Raw genomic sequence first — 20,048 nt, 5'->3', positions numbered from 1 at the left:
AACAAAGCTCCCGGGCAACTTTCTCCCTCGCAGCGCCCCGCCCGCCCGCGGCTCCCCAGCCCCAGGCCGGGAGGTAGGTAGGAAGGCGCCGGCGGGAGTCGGGGATCCTGCTTTGGGGTGTGTGAGTTCGGGTGGGAAGTTATGCGTTATGAATTGCGGTGTTTGTGGGACCGTCTCTGAATTGCTTGCAGCCCTCTTTTTGCCGGGGGGGGCCCGAGTTTGCGCTCGTGACTGAGCCTAAGTGTGGAGTTGGAACTTTTGCCAGAGTTGGGGTGTCTGTTGATGGGTCTGAGTTTGGGAGTGTGCGCCTGGGAGTCGGTGAGGATGGGGGACTGTGGGGGGAATGTCCGTGGAGGTATCGGTTTCAAGTGAGAAAGGGCCCCATGCTTGTTTCTGATCGAATTGGTTTGTGTGTGTCATTTGTGGGCGCCTGGTCCTCCTCATGGAGAAAGGAGGCCTCCTGGGTGGCAGAAGGGGGGGCTACGGTGCTTTCTGGATCTTCGGTCTTGTCTCTTTGGAGGTTTGGGGCCTGGGGCAGGAAATTAGTGGGGACCTTTCTGACTCAGCTCCTCTGTCCCTTTGTCTGGCCACATGGGGGAGAGCTGGGCTGGGATTTTGGCCTACGGGGGTCCTGAATGCCTCAGCGCCACTGGGCTCGGCCAGGGGTCTTTGTCTGTCTGGGCCGGAGCTCCGGGGTCCGAGGAAGGAGGGGGTTGGGGGCCTGGACTCTGGGGTCCTGGGAAAGCTGTGGAAGACGTGGAGCCGCCAGGGAGGCGGGATCTGACTGTATTGGAAAAAGTTTTCCCCTGTTCCCGGCCTCCGGAAAGTCACTGGGAACTTGAGTTGGATCCGAGCCCATGCCGCGGGGCGGGGGGGAGGGGGGGGAGGAAGGGGAGGGAAGAGGCGGGGCCGGGGGCCAGAGAGGAGGCGCCCTCGCTGGCCAGCCCCTCCCCTGATGGGGGTTGTGGGAAACTGGGGGAGGGGACGCCTGGGCCCTTTGTTCTGACTCTCCTGATGGCAGGGCGCCCCTGTCCCCCAGTCTGTGGTTCTGTAGGTCTTTCCTGGTCTTGGCTTGAGTTTGTGCCCTGAGTCTCTGTCCCCTGCCCTCTGGGTCTCTGTCCCCCCGACACTGGGTCTCTGTTCCCTGTCTCTGGGACTCTGTCCTCTCTCTCTAAGTCTCTGTCCCCCTCTCTCTGGATCTCCCCTCAGCCTTACTAGGGCCTGTGCCCCTCCTTCTTTTCTAGCAGCTGCTGCTCACATCCTGGCACCTGTTCTCGGGGTGGGACTGAGAAGATCTCACCCACGTCCCCCTTCCCTGCAAATAGGCTCTGACTCCTGTCTTCTTTAAACCAGTAATCCACACCCAAATTTTCAGCCCTCCTGGACCCTAGTCATTACTCTGGGGTCTTCAAGACTTCATCACAATCCAGGCTCCCCTGAGAACACAGGAGAACGCTCTCACCCTAAGCTTCCCCAGAAATCCAGCCCCTTTCTCCCCCAGGACCCAGGAGTCCAGGCCCCCAGTCTCCTGCTTCCCTCAGATCCAGGAGTTCGGCCTCCAGCCCCCTCCTTTCTCAGACCCAGGGGTCCAGATCCCCAAACCTCTTCTCCCTCAGATCCAAGGGTCTGGGTGCCCCCAGCCTCCTCTCTCAGACCCAGCAGTCTGGACTTCTAGCCCACCCTGCTCTGAGGTCCCTCTGGGTGGGTCAAGGGAATGTTGCTGAACTCTGTGTTCCTCCAGGCCCAGATGGGGGAACCCCGGGCTGGGGCCCCCCTGGACGATGGCAGCGGCTGGACAGGAAGTGAGGAAGGAAGCGAGGAGGGCACTGGCGGCAGTGAGGGGGCGGGGGGAGACGGGGGCCCAGACGCAGAGGGTGTCTGGAGTCCAGACATCGAGCAGAGCTTCCAGGAGGCCCTGGCCATCTACCCACCCTGTGGCCGGCGGAAAATCATCCTGTCCGATGAAGGCAAGATGTATGGTGAGTCCAGCCTGCTCTTTTGCCTTAGCCCCCACTGGTTAATAAAAATATTAAGCAACACTGATGGAGCTCTAAGCACAGTTCACATAAAAGCACATTGTATCCTCAGAATGACTCAGGTAGGAGTTAGCATCACCATTTGCACAAATGAGGAAACCAAGGCCCAGCAAGGCTAAATGATTTGCCTGAGGCCACAAAGAACCAGTATGTGGAGGAACTGGGATTTGAACCCAGGCAGCCTGGCTCCAAAGCCTGCAGTCATAATTCCTCTCCCTTATAGCCCCCGGCTTGCTGTGGACCTCTGGGAAATGTTGCTTCTCTCTCCTCCCCTGGTGTCCTCTCTGTTGGGAAGTTCTGCTGAAGGTCTAACTCTGTTCCATCTTTGACTTTTCAGGTCGGAATGAACTGATTGCCCGCTACATCAAGCTGAGAACAGGGAAGACTCGAACTCGCAAACAGGTCTCAGGACTGCCTTGTGGGCTTCTGTTTGGAGTGGGCTTGTCTTGTCAGGGTCAGCCTACCAGCAGATTCACATTAGAGGAGAGGCTTGTTCGTGTGTTTTTGCCTTTCCTTTTGGCCCCTTTGTTAGTACACTCTAACTGTGCCTATTGTGGTGTAGTTCTCTTAGCAGTTGCATGAGAACTAGAGGGTAAGACAGACCAGAAGAGCCAGAGAGAAAAGGATGGGGAAGAGAAATAAGACCCGGATTTGCTGGGTCTTGGGATGATCAGTAGTGTTATTGAGAAAAGAATAGCCTTTATGGACACATCTGTGTTCTTACGCTCCAAGACAGCTGGCACTTTCTATGTATTTGTTATCTTTCGTGTTTCAGCAGCTCCATGGGACACCTGGAGGGAGGGAAGGGGTACGGGACGCAAGGGGTGAGTGGCTGTGGCCTGAATCTGCTTCTTTGTCACTCCCTTCAGGTCTCTAGTCATATCCAGGTTTTGGCCCGAAGGAAATCGAGGGAAATCCAGTCCAAGCTCAAGGTAGAGGTCAAAGGACCGTGGCAGACACCCTGAGAGGGAGGCAGAGACCTTGAGAGGAGGGATAGGGACCCAGAGAGAGGAGGATAGGGACCCAGAGAAAGGGGGACAGAGACCCAGAGAGAGAGGGCAACAGAGGTCCAGAGAAAGAGGGAGAGACCCAGGGTGGGGGACAGAGGCCCGGAGATGGGGACAGAGTCACACAGAGGTAGACAGATGAGGGGAACAGAGACCCAAGGTGGGGGTTAGTGGCCCAGCAAGGGGGTGAATAGAGACCCTGGGTAGGAAGAGTGTCATAGAGAGAGGGGGACCGAGATTTAGCTTAGGACAGGCAAGAAGGATGGGTCGTTGGGCCTGTCCTTTGACTACTGCTGTCTTCACCCTCCCTCTCCTCTCCTCCCCTCCCCTCACTGCCTTCTCCCTCTTATGCTGTGAGGATCTCCTCTTTGTCTCCTTCTGGTTCATCTTTCCATGTTGCCTGCCTGCATTTTCTGTGCCCAGAAATCTTCATTTCCTTTTGGAGATGTTCATATCCCTTTTCTTTTTTGCATCCTCTGGATTTCCTGTTCCATCTTGGCCTGAGACCTTCATTTTCTACTCCTCTGAGTATGGGGTCTTTTCTGCCTCTTCCTTAGGACTTGGGGACCACTACTTCCTGTTCTTTTTGTGCCCAGAAGCCTCCCCATCCTTTTTCTTTAAGTCTGAAAACCTTCACTCCCAATCTTTGGTCTTTTGTGGATCTCACTGTCCCCCTCCTTTCTGGGCTGGGAAACCTTCACCATCTCTTCTCTCTGGGTTTAAAAGTCTCATTTCCTGTTGCCTGTGTATTCGGAAACCTCCACTTCCGGCTCTTTCTGAACCTAGAAACCCTCATTGCTGTCTTTTATTCTGGGCCTGGGAACCCCTTTCCTCCTCTAGGCCTGGCTTTCTCTACTTTCTGTTCTATATTCATCCCTTGCTCCCCCTTCCTTCCATCGCTCAGCTCAGGGTGGCTGGACTATAGGGATTGGGAGGGCAGGAAGGTGGAGTGGGGCAGTCCAGGCCTCATTTCCTAAGTCGTGTTTTCTTTCTTCCTTTGGCACCCTCACCCCCCCACCATGGGCAGGCCCTGAATGTGGTAAGTCCCCTTACGCATCCTCCCACCCTCTCCCTTTCCCAGACATTCCTGAGGAGGCCAGGAGGGGCGGGGGGCTGTAGTGAGAGGGATTGGACCCTCACCCAACCCTTCGCCTTGGCTCTGCATCTCTGCGGGCTTGCCCTGCCATGTCATTGTCCCACCCTTCCTGTGTCGACTGGGACTTCCCACTAACATGGACCTCCAACATTTCCTCCAGGACCAGGTTTCCAAGGACAAGGCTTTCCAGACAATGGCCACCATGTCCTCAGCCCAGCTCATCTCAGCACCTTCCCTGCAGGCCAAACTTGGTCCCACCGGTCCTCAGGTGGCCTGGGTTGGGGATTGTGAGGTTCAGGGCTGGAGCGGTGGGGTTGCAGTTTCAACAGGAAATTGATTGAGCCCCCTTCTTTGTCTCTTCAGACCCCAGAGCTTTTCCAGTTTTGGTCGGGGGGTTCTGGGCCCCCCTGGAATGTTCCAGAGTAAGTACTTCCTATTTTGGCTCAGCACCTACTCCCCCTCCCCCCACCTCCAGCCCTCTCTCACCCCATCTTCCAGCTCCCAACTCTTTTGTGAGCATAGATTCTGGAGTCAGGCTATCTGAATTTGAATCCCAGGGAGGAGGCTGGGGCAGTGATCCGGAGAAGAAGACTAGGTCTGAGCTGGGATAGTGAGGAGGGGATGGGGAAGAGAGGAGAAGGAGGGATGGGGCTGGGGCCTGATGGACTGAGAAGGAGGGACGAGGCAAGGGGAGTGCTTGGGGTCTGGCTGGTGACTGGGGTTGGTGGGACCATCCAGAAATGTGCAACCTGGGGAAGGAGTGGATTTGAGGAGGAAATAAGCTCAGCATGGGATTGATGTGATGAATGTGAGGGGGCCTGTAGGATGCCCATGGGGATAATGACCTCCCAGTGAGATTGTCTGGGCCCCAGAGGCTCATGGGAAAGGCTTGTTCTCATCCCATAAAGGTGGTTCTTGGGCCTGAGGGTAGAGCAGGGCTCTTTATCTTCTCTCAGAGTCGGAAGGAAGAAAATGGGCCCCTTTTCAGCTCTGAGAGAGCCTTGAGGGTGACAGGATATGTTTTAAGCCTAGAAGATAGAAAGGGCCCCAGAGGCTCATGGGAAATGGAGTTTTCAGCCCATGGAGGTGGCCGTGGATCCAGGCTGGGAGAGAAAAAAGTTTGCTGGGGAGGTGCTGCTGGATGGGGACACAGGAAAGGGTCAGAACAAGTCCCTGGGGGCTGAAGGAACTACAGGTTTGCAGGGGAGAGGGTTGGGCTGGAAGGAGGGGTGGTTCAGCAACCATCGCACTGGGCATCGGGGTCCCACCTTTTATGGAGCTGATAGTCAAATGGGGGCAACGAATGTTAATTAAATCATCACCTAAATAAACACAAAATTGAAGTGTGTGCCGTAGTGTGGAGAATCAAAACAAGTTCTTGGGTGACGGAGAGAGTTCTGGGGGTTTTTCTGAGGAGGTAACACTGAAGGCCAAGTAGGACTTAGTAAGGTATATAACGGGGTTGGGAATATTTTAGGTAGAGAAAACAGCATGTGCCAAGGCCCTGAGGTGTGAAAGTTTGGGGAGTTCCAGAAACTGAGAGAAGTATTAAGCCATTGGCTGGTCAGTCAGATGTTTATTGAGCACCTACGAAGTGCCTGGTACTCTTTTTGTATTGGGGACCCAGCATTGAACAAATTAGAATTCCTGCTTTCGTGGAGCTTATATACTTGGAGAGGGGAGGAGGCAGACAATAAAGATATAGATAAATAAATAAGCATTAATAAGAAAAGAATAAATGTGGGAAATAAAGCAGGGTATATATCCTCTTTTTAGACAGGGGTCATGAGAGGCCTCTCTGAGGAGGTGGCATTTGAGCAGTGGCCCTAATGGGTAAGAGGGTAGGGTATTGGGGTTTAGATTTCAGAACTGGGATGGCAAGTACTAGGTTATGGTTTCTGCGGGTTCAAGTCTAAATGTCCACGGAGTTTGTGTCTTTCTGATCCTGATCTTTTGACACTTGGCCTCTGCCTGCCCTCTGACATCTCAGTCTCCTCACCACTATCTCCTGGGCTACCCATAGGTTATTGGCTTCTAGAGCCTTGTTGTCGAATACTGCAGTCACTAGCCACATGTGGTTATTGAAATTTAAGTTAATTAAAATTAAATAAGAATTCACTTCCTTGGGAATTCCCTGGCGGTAGAGTGGTTAGGACTCGGCACTTTCACTGCTGTGGACCGGGTTCAACCCCTGGTTGGGAAGATCCTGCAAGCCACTCAGCGTGGCCAAAAAAAAGAATTCAGTTCCTCAAATATCCTAGCCACATTCATACTCAGTAGTCACAGGTCATGTGCTCAGTAGGCACATGTGGCCAGTGGCTACTGTATTGGATGGCACAGATACAGAACATTTCCATCATCGCAGAAAATTCTATTGGACAGCCTGCTTTATTTTATTTTATTTTTTAAATATTTATTTTATTGAAGTATAGTTGAGGCTTCAATGAAATGGTGCCCATAATGTACTTGCACAGGGTCTGGCTTGTCATGGCCCCTCAGTAAATGTTAGATGGTATGATTAGCATCTTTCCTTCTTACTGACCCCCAGTTTCCTTTCTCCCTCAGTGTGAAGCCATTCTCGCAGACACCGTTCTCCTTGTCACTGACTCCTCCATCTACTGACCTCCCAGGTAAGAGCCTGTTCTGCACCCTCTCTTGTTTTCCCCTCTCTCTTCTCAGCCCTGATTGCCTTTCCTTCAACCTTCCATTGATTAGGGGATACATTCTTACTGAGATCCAGCTCTCAGGCAGGGCCTGTGGGGGTATGGAAAGATGAGTCACAGAATTTATAGTGGTTAAGAGCCTGGCCTCTGTAGCCAGATCTACTGGGTTTATGGTCTGTCATTTGCTGACCTAAAGGACATCAGGGATATTGATATATTAATCAAGATTCTTTAGCTGCACATGACAGAAACCCAAATCAAGCTAGATGACCAAAAAAAAGGGGGGGGGATTTATTGGTTCAGGTAACTGTTATTTCAGGAGTTACGGCTTCAGGCATGGCTGGATCCAGGGGCTCAAATGGTAGCATCAGGACTTGCTTGGGTCTGCTTTCCTCTGTGGTGGCTTCATTCCCAGGCAGGCTCTGCCCACCTGGCAGCAAAGATGGCTTCCAGAAGTCCATGCTGATGTGGTCCTAAGTACTCACATTGGTGAAAGAGAGCTCTCAGGTTCCACAGATTCATCAATTGGGAATGTTTTTGGCTGCAAGTTACAGAATATCCAAATTAACAGTGCCTTAAATAGTAAAGGCTTTAATGATTCCACATAACAAAAAATCTGGAGGTGGGCTGCTCCTGTTCTGGTTCAGCAGCTCAGCAGTACCAGAACTGGCATCTCTATAGGTCTCTTGGCCTCTGTTTTATTATCCCAAGATGGCTGTTGTGACTCCAGGCAACACATTCCAAGCAGGACTTGGCCAGAGCCAAAAGCTTTCTCCTCCCAAAGTTCTGTCTTTTTCATTCAGGAAGAAACTCCTTCCCAGAAGCCCCCCAGCAGATTTCCCCTAACGTCTCATTGGCCAGGACTGTGTCACATGGCCACCTCTAGCTGCAAGGGAGGCTGGGAAAGTGAGTATTTAGCTTTTTCAGCTTCTAAGTGGAGGCAGGCAAGAGAGAACAGTGCTTGATATATTCAATAAATGTTAGCAATTATTATTGTTTGTTCTTCTCTCTCTAGGGTACGAGCCCCCCCAAGCCCTCTCACCTCCTGCTTTGCCCCCACCTGCCCCATCACCCCCAGCCTGGCAGGCTCGGGCTCTGGGCACTGCTCGGTTGCAGCTGGTAGAGTTCTCAGCCTTTGTGGAACCTCCGGATGCAGCTGACTCTGTGAGTGAAATTTTGGGATAGTCACTGGGGAGTTTTGGAATGAAGGGGGTTATAGGAAGGGAAAGCATAAAGCAGGGGTTCTCAAATTTTAGCATGTGTCAGAATAACCTGGAGGGCTTGTTAAAACACAGATTGCTAGGCCCACCCTTGGAATTTCTGATTCAGTTGTTCTGGTGTAGGATCTGAGAACTTGCATTTCTAACAAGCTCGCAGGTGATGTTGATGCTGCTGGTGCAGGGACCACACTTTGAGAACTACTAGAATAAAGGAAGTGGAAGGTCATGGGGTCATGGATTGGAAAGGCCAGAGAAATCATCCAGGACATTGTTCATTCATTCAGTAAACATTTTTGAGTGCCTACTGTGTGCCAGGCTTTGGGGTGGATACTGGGAGCCTGGAGAATAAAATCTGTTTCTAGGTGCCAGCTTTCCTGGCCTAGGATGGAGACAGATGCCATATTAGTCAGAGTGGACTGACTGTTAGAAGAAATGACTCCCAACCCTCAGGGACTGAACAACATAGAAGTTTCTCACTCATTAACATTTCAGTGTGGCTGGTTGGTAGGAGCCTTCCACACAGTGATTTGGGGAATCCAGGCTTCTTCCATTTTGCGGCTCTGCCATTTTCTAGGGCTTCAGAAGATGCTGCTGGATGCTCTGCATCTGGCTGGCAGATGGTGGAAGGCAGAGAGTCAAGACTTATGCAGGTTTTATGAATCTGGCTTGGAAGTGGCAACTATTAGGTCTGCTCACATCCCATTGGCCAGAACTTAGTCATGTGATCACACCTAACTGCAAAGGAGCCTGGGAAATGTAGTTTAGCTGTGTGAAAAGGAACTGGGATTTGTGAACACAGAGTCTCTGCCATAGTGACCTAAACGCCAGTTGCTGTATATCGTGGTCCTGGTAAAACCCAAGTCAGATGAGGTTAAAACCCTCCCATCTCACTTGGAGCAAAAGCTAAAGTCCTTTCAGTTGCCTACAAAGCTCTGGTTGATCTGACCCTCATTCCTGTTCTGATCTTACCTCCCGCCCTCTCACCCTTGTTTACTCTGCTCTGCCACACTGACCTCCATGCCCTTTCTCAAACATGCCAGGCCCACACTTGGTTCAGGGCCGTTGCATCTGGATGTCCTTTCCCCAGATATCCCCATTCTCTCCCTCCATTCATTCAGGCCTTTGCTTGTCTTCTCAGATTGGCTTTCCCAAGTCACTTTATGGAAAATGACAGTCTTGCCAGCATTACTATGCTTTATTTTTTCATAGCATATGTCACTCTCTGAAGGTTATATTATCCATGGAATGATTTTTTAAAATTTCTGTCTCTGCCGGTAGCTCCATGAGGTAAGGTAGCCCTGGGACCCAGAATAGTGCCTGCACACAGTAGGTCTCTTGACAGATGTCTGTTGAATAGCAAGTATGTGCTGGGATAGGGGAAGCTCACATTTCTGTGGGTGTACAGAGGAGTAATTATACCTGGGGAGTGAGTGAAGACTTCCCTGAGATGAATTTGCCATGTGCGGAACTGGATGTTTCAGACACAGAGAAACAGCATGAAGTTTTCAGGGAAACAAATAATTGAATATGGTGGGAGTTGGTGAGGCTGCAGATAGGTGGGTAGGTGCTGGTTCTGGAGGAACTGACATTGCCAAGCTGAGTGAGGGACCCAGACTTTGTTTAGAGGGTAATGGGGAACCACGGAAAAGGTAGGGTATAGAGATGCCATCTGATTGCGATCAAGGGAGGCTTTCAGGAAGAGGCAGATTTGGACGGACTTGGGCCTGAAAGACAGAAGGAGGATTTGTATTGGAAGAGAAGAAGGGGAATATTTTCAAGGTATGGACAGAAGTGATAAGAATAAGAACAGATAGGAAGTCCTGATGTGGGCTCTGTGGATTTCCACCCATCCATCCATCCATCCATGAATACCTATTCAATACAGGGTCAGGTTGAGGGGGTGTGGGCTTTGTCCTAGGGGTACTGGAGAGCCATGGGAGGATTATGAGCAGGAGAGGGCCAGGGTTAGCTCTTTAGCCATGTGAGTGAAGAACTGAAGAGGAGATTGGAGGCTGGGAGGCCAGGGAGAAGGCTGGGGTGAGGGTGGGAGAGGACAGGGCTGTGGGGATGGAGAGCAGGGGACAGGGCAGGGAATTGGACAGTAAGGACAGGGCTTGGGGACTGAGATACTGTGGGAGTAAAGGGGCAGCAGGGAGTGGGGACAGTGCCTGAGAGCTGGGCCCAGTGGAACAGCAAGCAGGAGCTGTGGCGATGGTGACGGGGTGTGGGATGGGCTTGGGCAGCGAGGGCTGGGGGTCCAGCCCATCTCCCACTCCTCACCCGTGGCTTTCCCTCCTCAGTACCAGAGGCACCTGTTTGTACATATCAGCCAGCACTGCCCCAGCCCCGGAGCGCCCCCCCTCGAGAGTGTGGACGTCCGGCAGATCTATGACAAATTCCCTGAGAAAAAGGGTGGTCTCCGGGAGCTGTATGATCGTGGGCCCCCCCACGCCTTCTTCCTGGTCAAGTTCTGGGTGAGTTCCACCACCAAAAACAAAAGTGCTCACAAGTCACGTGGCCTCCTAGCTAAGGCCACTGGCTCTAACGGAGAGTCTCAGGACTTACCAGGTCAGCCTGGGCCTTACCAGTCCTCATGGCTCAGAGTGTCAGCCCCCTCAGCAGCAAGGAACACCAAGGAGTTTTGGATGGGACCAGAGCAGGTGTGGAGACCTCCAGCCTCCCCAGGTCCCACTAGACTTTGCCACACCCAGTCACGCAACTTATACGGCCCTGGGGATTTGCTTGTGACATTTCAGACTTCCCTGTGTCCCACCTGACCACACCAAACCTTGTTGCTAAGGAATGGCTCCTTCCCCTTAGCAAATGAATCCTGGAGTGTTTGGTCTCTAAAGAGGGGACGAGGCTTTACTGGGTTTCACCAGACCCTGTTGCTAAGAATGTCTGGCCTTGAGGAAGGGACTGAAGGAGCTGGGGAGTGGCTTTGTAAAGTCCCGTATTTATTTAGCAGTCATTTATTGAGCACTTAATGTATATAAGCCCTGAGCCAGGTATGTAATTGTGAATAAGAGGGTTTCTTAGGCTTATTTGGTGTGGTGTCCAGTACAATGACTGATGCTATATATAGGGATTCAATCAATATTTGAATGTTTAGGTGGTGCTAACTCTTGTGGTAACCAGGGCTGTGGAGGGATATACATAGTCTTCAAGAAGGAAAGCCCGTAGCTTCCATGGTTATGAAGCATTCTGGTATGTGATGTGGCGGCCTGAGACGGCTCTGAGGATGTGCTGCTGAAGTTTTAGGCATTGTTAGGGCTTAAGACACGCCTCACAAGGTCCCAGGTCTGGAGAGCAACCCTTCAGAAGCCCAGTATGTGAAGGGCTGCAGGGGAGTGGCCGGGAAGGCCTTCTGTTTTCTTTAGCTTCACAAGGCCCTGTTGCCAGGGTGATGGATGGAGTCAGGCCTCTGAGGAGAGCACTAAACCACCCTGGAGAATGACCTGACCAAGTCAGCAACTACAGTTAGGAAAAGGAAGAGAGATGCCTCCTGGGAAGGTGACCAAGGGGCTCAGACCAAAGATGTGATGGGGTCTTAGGCTTCATTAGGCTCCACTTGGCCTAATGGACTGTCTTCCAATTGGCCACTGGGGTCATGAAGGGATCTGACACCTGAGAATTGGCTGAAAGGGCCTGGGAGAGTTTTCTAGAGAGGAGTCAGGCTTCCCCAGACCTCACCATGCCCCGTTGCTAGGGAATAGCCACTTGTCTTAGCAACCAGGGTCAGGAAGGGCCCTGAGGGAGAGCCTCTGGTTGCTAGGGAATAGCTGCCTCCTTAGTAACCAGGCCCTTGGAAGGGGCTGAACACCTGAGTTGGGGGTTTCAGGAGAAAAAGTTGAATTCCAGGGCCTCCTTGGTGGGGAAGTTACTGAGGAGAGAGGGTCAGGACCATGGGGGACCCAGACATGTTTAACACTGATGGAAGGAACGGTGGGTCTTCTCCAGAAACTGGCCCATGGTGAGGTGGGGACTTTAAATGTTGAGGAAAAGAGATGGGCAACTGCAGGGCAATGGGTGACACCAGGCCATGAAGCACAGTTCCCACTTTAGAAGAGTCCCCACTGTTTATAAGGGACACCCCCTCCAACTTACCTGTGCCTCCCCATCCCCAGGCGGACCTGAATTGGGGCCCGAGTGGCGAGGAGGTGGGGGCCGGCGGTAGCAGTGGTGGCTTCTATGGAGTGAGCAGCCAGTACGAGAGCCTGGAGCACATGACCCTCACCTGTTCCTCCAAGGTCTGCTCCTTTGGCAAGCAGGTGGTGGAGAAGGTGGAGGTGAGGCTGGAGGGGTGGAGCTCTGGGCGGGTGAGTGCCCAGCCACCTGCCACTTTGGGGATGCAGACTAAATGGACTGGGAGCCACGACAGCTCAGGCCTTTGGGGGTCTGCATGGTGGGTGGGGGGTGTCCTAACCTCTTTAATGCACGGGCTTAGAGCTAATACGGAGTTCCAAAGTGATGTGTAGAGGTCACTTTGAGGGTTTAAAGATACCGTGTGGTACAGAGATTTACAGTCACTAAGATTCAGAAGGTTCTTGTGGATTTGGAGGAGTCCGTAGGGCAAGGAGGTTCAAGGGTCACACTTAGGGGTTGCGGAGGGCTTGAGGGGGCTCTCAAGTACAGAGGTCAAATAGACTTTGGAGATCTCATGGAGGGTCTTTGGAGCGTTTGAGGGTATCTGAGGGCCTGGAGGGTTTTGAGGGTTCAGAGCACAGCTTTGAGGGGCTGGAGGGGTCCCTAGTTCCAGGCTCAGTGAGCCTGAGCTGGGTACCCAAGGGTTCAGGGTCCCATCTTTGGTCACTGTGGATGGGGCAATGGGGGGAAGATGGCAGTGGGGAGTGGGTGTGGCATCTGAGAGGTGGCGTGGAGTGGGATTCAATTCCTGGGGTGACCCCTGTGTCTCTGAGTCACTGTCCTCTCCACTCCCTGTCCCCTGGTTCAGACGGAGCGTGCCCAGCTGGAGGACGGGAGGTTCGTGTACCGCCTACTGCGCTCACCCATGTGTGAGTACCTGGTGAATTTTCTGCACAAGCTGCGGCAGCTGCCTGAGCGCTATATGATGAACAGTGTCCTGGAGAACTTCACCATCCTCCAGGTGATGCGCTGGTGCTGGGCCTGAGCAGGGACCCTGATATGGAGGGGAGTGCCTGCAACAGACCCTCAGCCTAGGGACCCTTTACCTGGGAAACTGACACAGTGGGGACCTCACACTTGACCCTTAGCTTAGGGGACCCATTTACCCAGGGAACTGTTATGGTGGGGATTCCACAGCATTCTCATAAAAGGGAAATTGACCTGGAGGACACCCCACAGTGGATCTTCAGCCTAGGGGACCCCCTTCACAGGGAACCTAACCTTAGCCCAGGGAACATGATATGGTAGAATCTCCTTTAACTTTGGGAAGTATGATGTGATGGGGACCCCCTTGACCCTATAATGTGATATAGCATCTGATGTGAGGCCCCTCCCTACTGACCCTGAGACCTAGAACCTGGCATGTTGGCATCCCATCTACCTGGGGGAACATGACATGGTGGGGATCCCTTTCTTGGGTATCCCATGATTCCTCGGGCAGGGCACAGTGTTCCCTGCCCTCCCTTCTAAGCATAAACCCCTTCTCCTGGCCTCCTTGGCAGGTGGTGACAAACAGAGACACCCAGGAACTGCTGCTCTGCACCGCCTATGTCTTCGAGGTCTCCACCAGTGAGCGGGGGGCCCAGCACCACATTTACCGCCTGGTCAGGGACTGAAGGGGGACCCCAGAAGTGGCTCACCCCCGGAATACCCTCCTCCCAGGAAGGACCTCCAGCTTTCCTCACGTTTCTTACTTGGCGGGGGGGTGGGGGGGGGTGGGCTGCTCCCTCTTAGGACCTTAAAAGCTCAGTGGTGAGTTGAATGGGCTGGGACTGAGGGGGAAGGATGGATCCTGATATTGGGACCTCACAGGGGTGTCTGAAAGGACAGATCACTCCAGAGCATTTGACACTGGGGACAGGAGTGAGACAACCGGTGAGACAGCACTCGTTTTCTGTCTCTGACAGGCATCCTCCCCCTTCTCTGTTGTGGAGGTCTTGGAGGGCCCCAGTTACACATTGGCTTGTCCCTCTCTGTTTTTCAGCACCCCCCTTCTTCCCAATCTGCCTCTCCTTACCAGCCCCATCCCAGGACCCTGATATTGAATTTTGAAGGTTAACCCTTTCTGTGCAGGAGTAGAGCCAGGTGGGCCCTGGAAATATTTTTTTTTTTTTTAATATAACAAGAGATATTTATAAGTGGGTGTTAGGGTCGTGACTTTTTCTCAGCTGGGCAAGCAGTGGGGTGAGGCTTTTAAACCTCATGTCCTCTTCTAAATGAGCCGTGGGGCTAGACTGTGTTGCCGCCTTCTCCTCCCCTCCCCCCAAAGTGTGTTGGTTTGTGTTTTGACAGAGGATAAAGCTATTTTACCAAAACGCAGGGGATTTATTTGGCGTTTGGGCTAAAAATAATCTAGTGGGAGGTGGTAGGCCGACAGAAGAGGCAAAGAAATGAGGTGTCTTTAGGGGCAGGAAGCTGGTGGCCGGAAACCCCAGGTCCCCAGGGAGAGGTGACAACAGCGGGTCAGGCAGACCTCTGGGTCCCCGAGGGGAATGAGGGCTCAATGGCTGGGACCAGCTGGGGATTAAACAAATATTTACAGGCGACAGGGAACTAAATGCCCAGGGCACTTGAGGGGGGCGGGGCAGGGCTTCGGGAAGGTCGGGGCCTATCGGTACCGAGCGAGCCGATCGTAGACGTGGTCCAGGTTTCTGCACAGGAATATGGAGAGCGTCATGAAGCTGAGCTATAGAGAAAGGAGACGCGGTCAGAGAGGTCGAGGGGGTGCCGGGGAGAGTTGGGGGTCCCCAGGGAAAAAACCTAGGGGGTGGGGCCAGGGGAAGAAAATAAGGGCCCGCGAGTTGGGCGGGGCTGCGTCATGGGAGGTGTGGAGAAGGGAGTAGGTAGGAGATGGGCGGGACTAGAGGGACAACTGGGCCTGGTCGTGAAAGACTGTCAGGGACGGGAGTTTGGAGAATATGGCGGAATTAAGGGTAAAAGGGCTAGAGGTCATTGGGTAGGACACCAAAGGGCGGGCCGGGGAGGGGTGGGAGCGGAGTTGAAGCAGGAAGGAATAGGGTGGGGTAGAGGGAATCCAGCTGCGTCTAGCATAGGTCTAGAGTCTGAGAAGCCGCGTGATCCGGAGAAAGCCCAAAGTCCTTTATTCCGGAGGCTTATCTATCTCGCCCTCCGTCTCGGCCTCTAATTCCATCTCGGCCTCCATCTCCGCGCCTACACTCCCGGTCTCAGGTTGTTCCTCGTCTTGATCCCAAAGGGGCCAGGGCCCCAGAGCCATGGGCAGCTTACCCTGCGGGGCCTTGTCCCCCCAGTTAGGGCAGGCACCGCCATGCCCCAGCCAACCCACAGACTGCCGCTACGCCCGCTGCTGCTCAGCACACCATAGCGCCTGCCGCTGCCATCGGTGCTCGGGCCGGGCCCGCAGTTCGAACCTGCGGCTGCCGTTCCCGGTGGAGCATGCTGCGTGGTAGTAGCAGGCTCAGCCCCGCCACACTCACCTGAGGGGAAAGGGGAGGGATGTTGCGGCCAATAGCAGGAGGATGATATGCCAAGGAGGACCAATGGGAGCCTCGCGAGGAAGGGTGGGAACGCCTGCTCCCTCCGCGCAACCAATCAGGGCTCACAGAGGCTAGGTCTCCTCCCTCGTCCCAGGTGGAGCCTCAGGAGGGCCTGGATTGGCTGACGCTGTACACGCATGAGCCTTTCCCTGAGAGAATGGTTGGACGCGCAATTTGGGGCGGGGCCATCTAGACCAATCGCGAGTGGGGGCGGGACCAGATTACCTCAAGTAGACCCACGCCGAGACAAATGCCCACTATGGAGATGAGGTTGTTGTGCAACCACTTCTGGAGGCTCCGTGCGCAGCCCTGGGGATATAGGGGAGAGGTTACAGGTAGGGTTCTTTTGGGGATTCGCCCTCAAGCCTGGGCCCACTGTTCTCCTCCGCCCAGCCCTAACCCTTCTTTCAGGTACCGCCCCCCTTCCCTAGTTACCAGGGTTCTCTAGTCTCTCCGCTTCGGACGGTCCAAGCCTTCCCCCTCCCCAGGCATCAGCGTTCCAGATCCTGCTCTTTCGCCTAGGCCTTTTCTTTAGGCCCCGCCCTTCAAAAGACCCCGCCCCTTGGAGCTCTGCCCCTCTTGTAGTACCTCCCTTTCTCGTAGCTCCACCCTGTCAGGCCCCTCCCACGTCCTGCGCTCCAAATCCTCCCCACCTCACGGTAGATGTAGCTGTTCGCGGGGACCAAGCAAATGTCTGCATTGTGTCGGGGCCGCGCCAGTTGTCCGAGCCCGCTGAACTGAGGGAAGGAGATCTTATCGAAGATTGCGGAGTCGTTGGTCGCCGATGAGTTATAGCAGGAGCAGGGCACGCGAGGCCCTCTCGATTCGTTGCTCCTCAGGCTGGGGATACGGAACCAGTCCTGAGGAGAGTTCCAGCCGCAGCAGCGCAGCTAGGAGAGGGACAAGAGTCAGAGGAACAGGGGCTGGAGGGATGCAAGATGCTTTGGGGGATCAGGGGACTGGGTGATGGGTATGAGGTCATACTGGGGAGTAGAGGGCTAAGTGGTGGGTGCAGGGTGGGGGACTGTGAGCTGGGCTGGGGTCATGGCAGGGCCAGGAGACATTAGGCGAACATGAGGTTGGGAGAGACAAGTCACGGGGGTAGGGGTCATGGGGCCCGGGGGAGGAACTGCAGAATCGTGCTGTGGACTGAAGAGTGGATAGGCAGTACAATTCGGCCTCAGGGAGGGGACAAATGGTTGGGAGGGCGGGGTCATGTGAGTGACCAGGGAATGGAGTCTCACTTGGGCCGGGTCCTTTGGGAACCAGAGTCACTATTGGGCAGGGAGTGGGGTCACGCTAGGGCCTTGGGGCTGAGGGTGGAGTCTTGTCGAGGCGGGGGGCGGAGCCACTGCAGGAGCTGGGAGCTGGGGCACTGGGCCACGTCGCCGCGGCTGGAGGTGGAGTAGGTGAGTAGGGTTACTTTAGGGTCCTAGAGCAGGGGGCTCGGGTCGCGTCGGGGCCAAGTCTCTTCCAGGCAGTGGGCGGAGCCACGTCAGAGTCCCAGAGCTAGAGGGAGGGATCCTGGTGGGTGGGGGCCTCACGCACCTGAAACTGCACGTAGTCCCAGCTCTCCTCCGCAGCCGTCTCCTCCGGGTGGGCGCGGTAGGTTTCGATCGTCTTCAGCACGACGTTCTCCACTTTCCGCTCCAGCTGATAGGCCGAGAGTGAGGATGAACCACTACCTGCCTCCCCACCGCCATCTGCCCCAACCCATTCCAGCCACTCCGTGGCTGTCTTAGCCTCAGGTAGTCCCTGAGCATCTTCAGGTCGGCCTCGGTTTTTCGCTGAATGGCTAGCTATGTCTCTATCCCTCAAAATCTCTCTCTCTCTGCCTGTTTCTATCGTCTGTCTTTCCGTTTCTCCACTATCTCCCATGATCTCATTCGGTTTCTGTCTCTTTCTCGGAGCCTTCTGTTTCTCTGAGGTTTGTTTGTTTGTTTGTTTTCCTGCTTCCTTTTGGATTTGTGTCTCTCTTCCTCTGTCCGTGTCGGTGAGTCTCTCTGGCCCTCCCTGTCTCTAGCTCCTTCTCTGTGTCTCTCTGCTAGTCTCTGCATCTGTCTCTGTCTTTCCGTATCTCTGTTTCTTTCTGTCTTCTTTATCTCTGTTATTTCTCTTTGTCTATGTCAGCCCCTGTCTGCCTTTGTTTCTGTCTCTTTCTACCACCCACTAGCTGGGGTTGGCGGGGGGAGAAGGGGAACTCACCTGGACCTTCTGAGTGGAGATGAGGATTCCCAGGGTGATCTGTGTGGCAAACAGGAGCAGCAGTGTCCCAAAATACTGGGGAGAGGCAGAGTGGAGAGGTCAGGCTGAATCCCTCCGCAGGATGAAGGAGCTGCCAGGGCTCTATTTGAGGGCAAGATGTGAATGAGCCTAGGGGTGGAGGGGGGAGGGGCACTCACCAGGCCCAGGAGGCAGCGGAACTCCTTCAGGGCCCCCACACAGCCCAGGAGGGCAAGGCCCATGGTGAGGATTCCTGAGATGGCCAGGGCCTTGGACCAGATCTGCAAGGGCATGAAGGACAAGCCTGGGGGAGGTGAGAGGCAGTGACGTTTGGCTCCATGTGCACAGCTCCAGGCAGCCCCATTCCATACCCACACACTACCCAAGCGGGGGACAGTAACCTGGGGGACCTCTTCCTGGGCTCCTGGCATCCTTTTCTCTGGGTTTCTGTCCCTGTCCCACCCTGAATCTCTCTATCCCTTTTCTTCTGGGATTCTCTCCACCTCTCTCTGTGGGTCTCTGTCCCGCTCTCTCTTTGGATCTCTGTTCCCTTCTTTCTAGATCTCTGTCCCTCTTTCTTCCTGGTCTCTGTCTTTCCCTCTTGTTCTTAGTCTCTCTTTCCTCCGTCAGCTCCTACCCACCCCCAATAGTTTCAGCCCCATCATTTGTTCTGTGACACTGGATCAGCCATCTAAACCTCCCTGAGACCTAGGGAATAATGTTATCTATTTCCTAGGGTTGTTTTGAGCAACACATGGGAGGCATGTGTTCAACTGGTCCTCTACACAGGGCGAACACATTATATATGAGCCATTAGGATTTTGACTATTACCCCATTGTTATTTTCCTACAATTATTATTAGTCTTGATCTGTTCTTTTACTTCCTTGCTGTGTGACATCCAGTAAGTGTCTTCCCCTCTCTGAGCCTCAAGAGAGGGAAGATTTATGGGAGAATCTGATGAGCCTCTGCCCAAGATCTGACACCTAGGAAGTGTCTGAGAAATGGCCATTATTATTACTGGTATGCACAACTCATTTGCCAGAGGAAGAAGCTGAGGCTCGGAGAGTTATGGCAGTAGAAAGTGGTGGAGCAAAGCCTGCGATCAGAACAGGGAGTTGGGCACCATGGGCCTCCCTGGGTTGAGGGAGACCACAGGAGGTCCTTGGAAGGGAGCCCAGTTCATGCCTGCTCCAGGAAGGCCCACCCGGACTGCCCCAGCTCCCTTACCCACAAAGGACACGAAGCTGGTCTTGTCGATGAGTATCCAGATGCCGAAGCAGAAAATAAGGCTGCCTAGGACCTGGGGAGAGGAGAGGAGAGCATGGCCGGTGGGCGAAGGGGGGTTTGAGATTGGGCAGCTGCGGCAGGGGCTGGGGCCTGGGCTGGGGAGCCGGGAGGCAACTCACGAAGAAGAAGAGGTTGAAAACGAAGAGGAGGTACTTGATGAGGCTGAGGCAGCTGTCCTGGGCTGACATCTTCTCCTAGAGGTGTGAGAGAACAGTGGGAGGGACAGGACAGAAGGGGTGGTGGCAGTAGGGGGACGCAGGCCTGAGAGAGAGATAGGGAGAGGCCGAGAGAGAAGAGAAAGGAAGAACTCAGAGAAAGAGGAAGTTCCAGGGGCAGAGCCCCACCCCCTCCCTTTACATGCGAGGTGACTTTCTTCTGTGTCTCTGTCCCCATCTCCCTCACCTGCCCCACTGGGATGCACACACCAGTACCTGAGGGGCCTTGGAATTGGTGGGCACCGAGGACACACCAGGCAGTTCTTCCCAGGTCTCCATGGCTCAGGCTGGGGGACGCGCAGGGAATCCTGATCTACTTGCACCCACCTACTCTGGGCACCAGGACCCCAGGCCGGCCCTGGACAGCCGCCGACCTCACAGACACTCTGACCTCAGCGCCTGCAAAGCTCTGCCATCTCTGCATTCATCTCTGTCCCCGCTTCCTGGCCCTCCCAGTTTCTTGTCCTCCTCTCTCTCGGTCTCTGTTCTTTTCTCTCTGGATCTTTATCCTCTCTTTACCTCTGGGTCTCTGTCCCCTTCCACCCCAGGTCTCTATCCTTTCCCTGTCTGGTTTCTGGCCCCTTATCTATGTGCCTGCCCTTCTTTCTCTGTTCATCTACCCCCTTCCCCCACCTTCC

General features: G+C 54.0%; 2 protein-coding genes across 6 annotated transcripts in view; one reads left to right on the top strand and one right to left on the bottom strand.

The window, feature by feature from the left end:
- Window positions 1–20,048, top strand: part of TEAD2 (TEA domain transcription factor 2) — a 45,310-nt gene continuing 25,262 nt past the window's right edge. Inside the window, exons 1-12 of one of the 4 annotated variants that reach the window (XM_073796134.1) lie at window positions 1–73; window positions 1,742–1,979; window positions 2,374–2,438; window positions 4,071–4,082; window positions 4,300–4,407; window positions 4,503–4,561; window positions 6,705–6,769; window positions 7,818–7,966; window positions 10,323–10,496; window positions 12,150–12,311; window positions 12,977–13,129; window positions 13,671–17,092. In XM_073796134.1, coding sequence (XP_073652235.1) covers window positions 1,748–1,979; window positions 2,374–2,438; window positions 4,071–4,082; window positions 4,300–4,407; window positions 4,503–4,561; window positions 6,705–6,769; window positions 7,818–7,966; window positions 10,323–10,496; window positions 12,150–12,311; window positions 12,977–13,129; window positions 13,671–13,784 — 1,293 coding nt within the window. In that variant the 5' untranslated portion in view covers window positions 1–73; window positions 1,742–1,747 and the 3' untranslated portion in view covers window positions 13,785–17,092. Of the gene's footprint in view, window positions 74–912; window positions 1,980–2,373; window positions 2,439–2,905; window positions 2,969–4,070; window positions 4,083–4,299; window positions 4,408–4,502; window positions 4,562–6,704; window positions 6,770–7,817; window positions 7,967–10,322; window positions 10,497–12,149; window positions 12,312–12,976; window positions 13,130–13,670; window positions 17,093–20,048 lie in introns of those variants that run through there. The other 3 variants (XM_033844530.2, XM_073796135.1, XM_073796136.1) reach the window with 3 other exon arrangements.
- On the bottom strand, window positions 14,473–20,016 carry CD37 (CD37 molecule). 2 transcript variants are annotated; one of them, XR_004523260.2, is made up of 10 exons: window positions 19,627–20,016; window positions 19,315–19,389; window positions 19,136–19,208; window positions 18,086–18,210; window positions 17,889–17,963; window positions 17,232–17,336; window positions 16,337–16,573; window positions 15,909–15,992; window positions 15,415–15,623; window positions 14,473–14,854 (listed from the first exon to the last, which is right to left on the bottom strand). XR_004523260.2 is itself a non-coding variant. In XM_033844534.2 (9 exons), the coding sequence occupies exons 1-9, from the start codon at window positions 19,687–19,689 to the stop codon at window positions 14,777–14,779; spliced, it is 915 nt and encodes a 304-aa protein (XP_033700425.1). In that variant the 5' UTR covers window positions 19,690–19,999; the 3' UTR covers window positions 14,473–14,776. The 2 variants fall into 2 exon arrangements, 1 of the variants encoding a protein (XP_033700425.1); XM_033844534.2 differs by lacking the exon at window positions 15,415–15,623 and having other exon boundaries at window positions 19,627–19,999.

Source organism: Tursiops truncatus, chromosome 19, assembly GCF_011762595.2.
Source record: "Tursiops truncatus isolate mTurTru1 chromosome 19, mTurTru1.mat.Y, whole genome shotgun sequence".
Taxonomy (NCBI): domain Eukaryota; kingdom Metazoa; phylum Chordata; class Mammalia; order Artiodactyla; family Delphinidae; genus Tursiops; species Tursiops truncatus.
The sequence above is the reverse complement of the archived record's forward strand: the minus strand, read 5'-3'. Positions and strand labels throughout refer to the sequence as shown.

What these genes read in the sequence shown, in the direction of transcription:
- CD37 (XM_033844534.2), bottom strand. Translation starts at nt 19,689, where the DNA reads ATGGAGACCTGGGAAGAACTGCCTGGTGTGTCCTCGGTGCCCACCAAT. An exon ending in TCCGCTGCCTCCTGGGCCTG is followed by an intron (nt 17,964 to 18,085) that starts GTGAGTGCCCCT and finishes GCCTCTCCCCAG; the next exon opens with TATTTTGGGACACTGCTGCT. An exon ending in TCTCCACTCAGAAGGTCCAG is followed by an intron (nt 17,337 to 17,888) that starts GTGAGTTCCCCT and finishes TCGGCCTATCAG; the next exon opens with CTGGAGCGGAAAGTGGAGAA.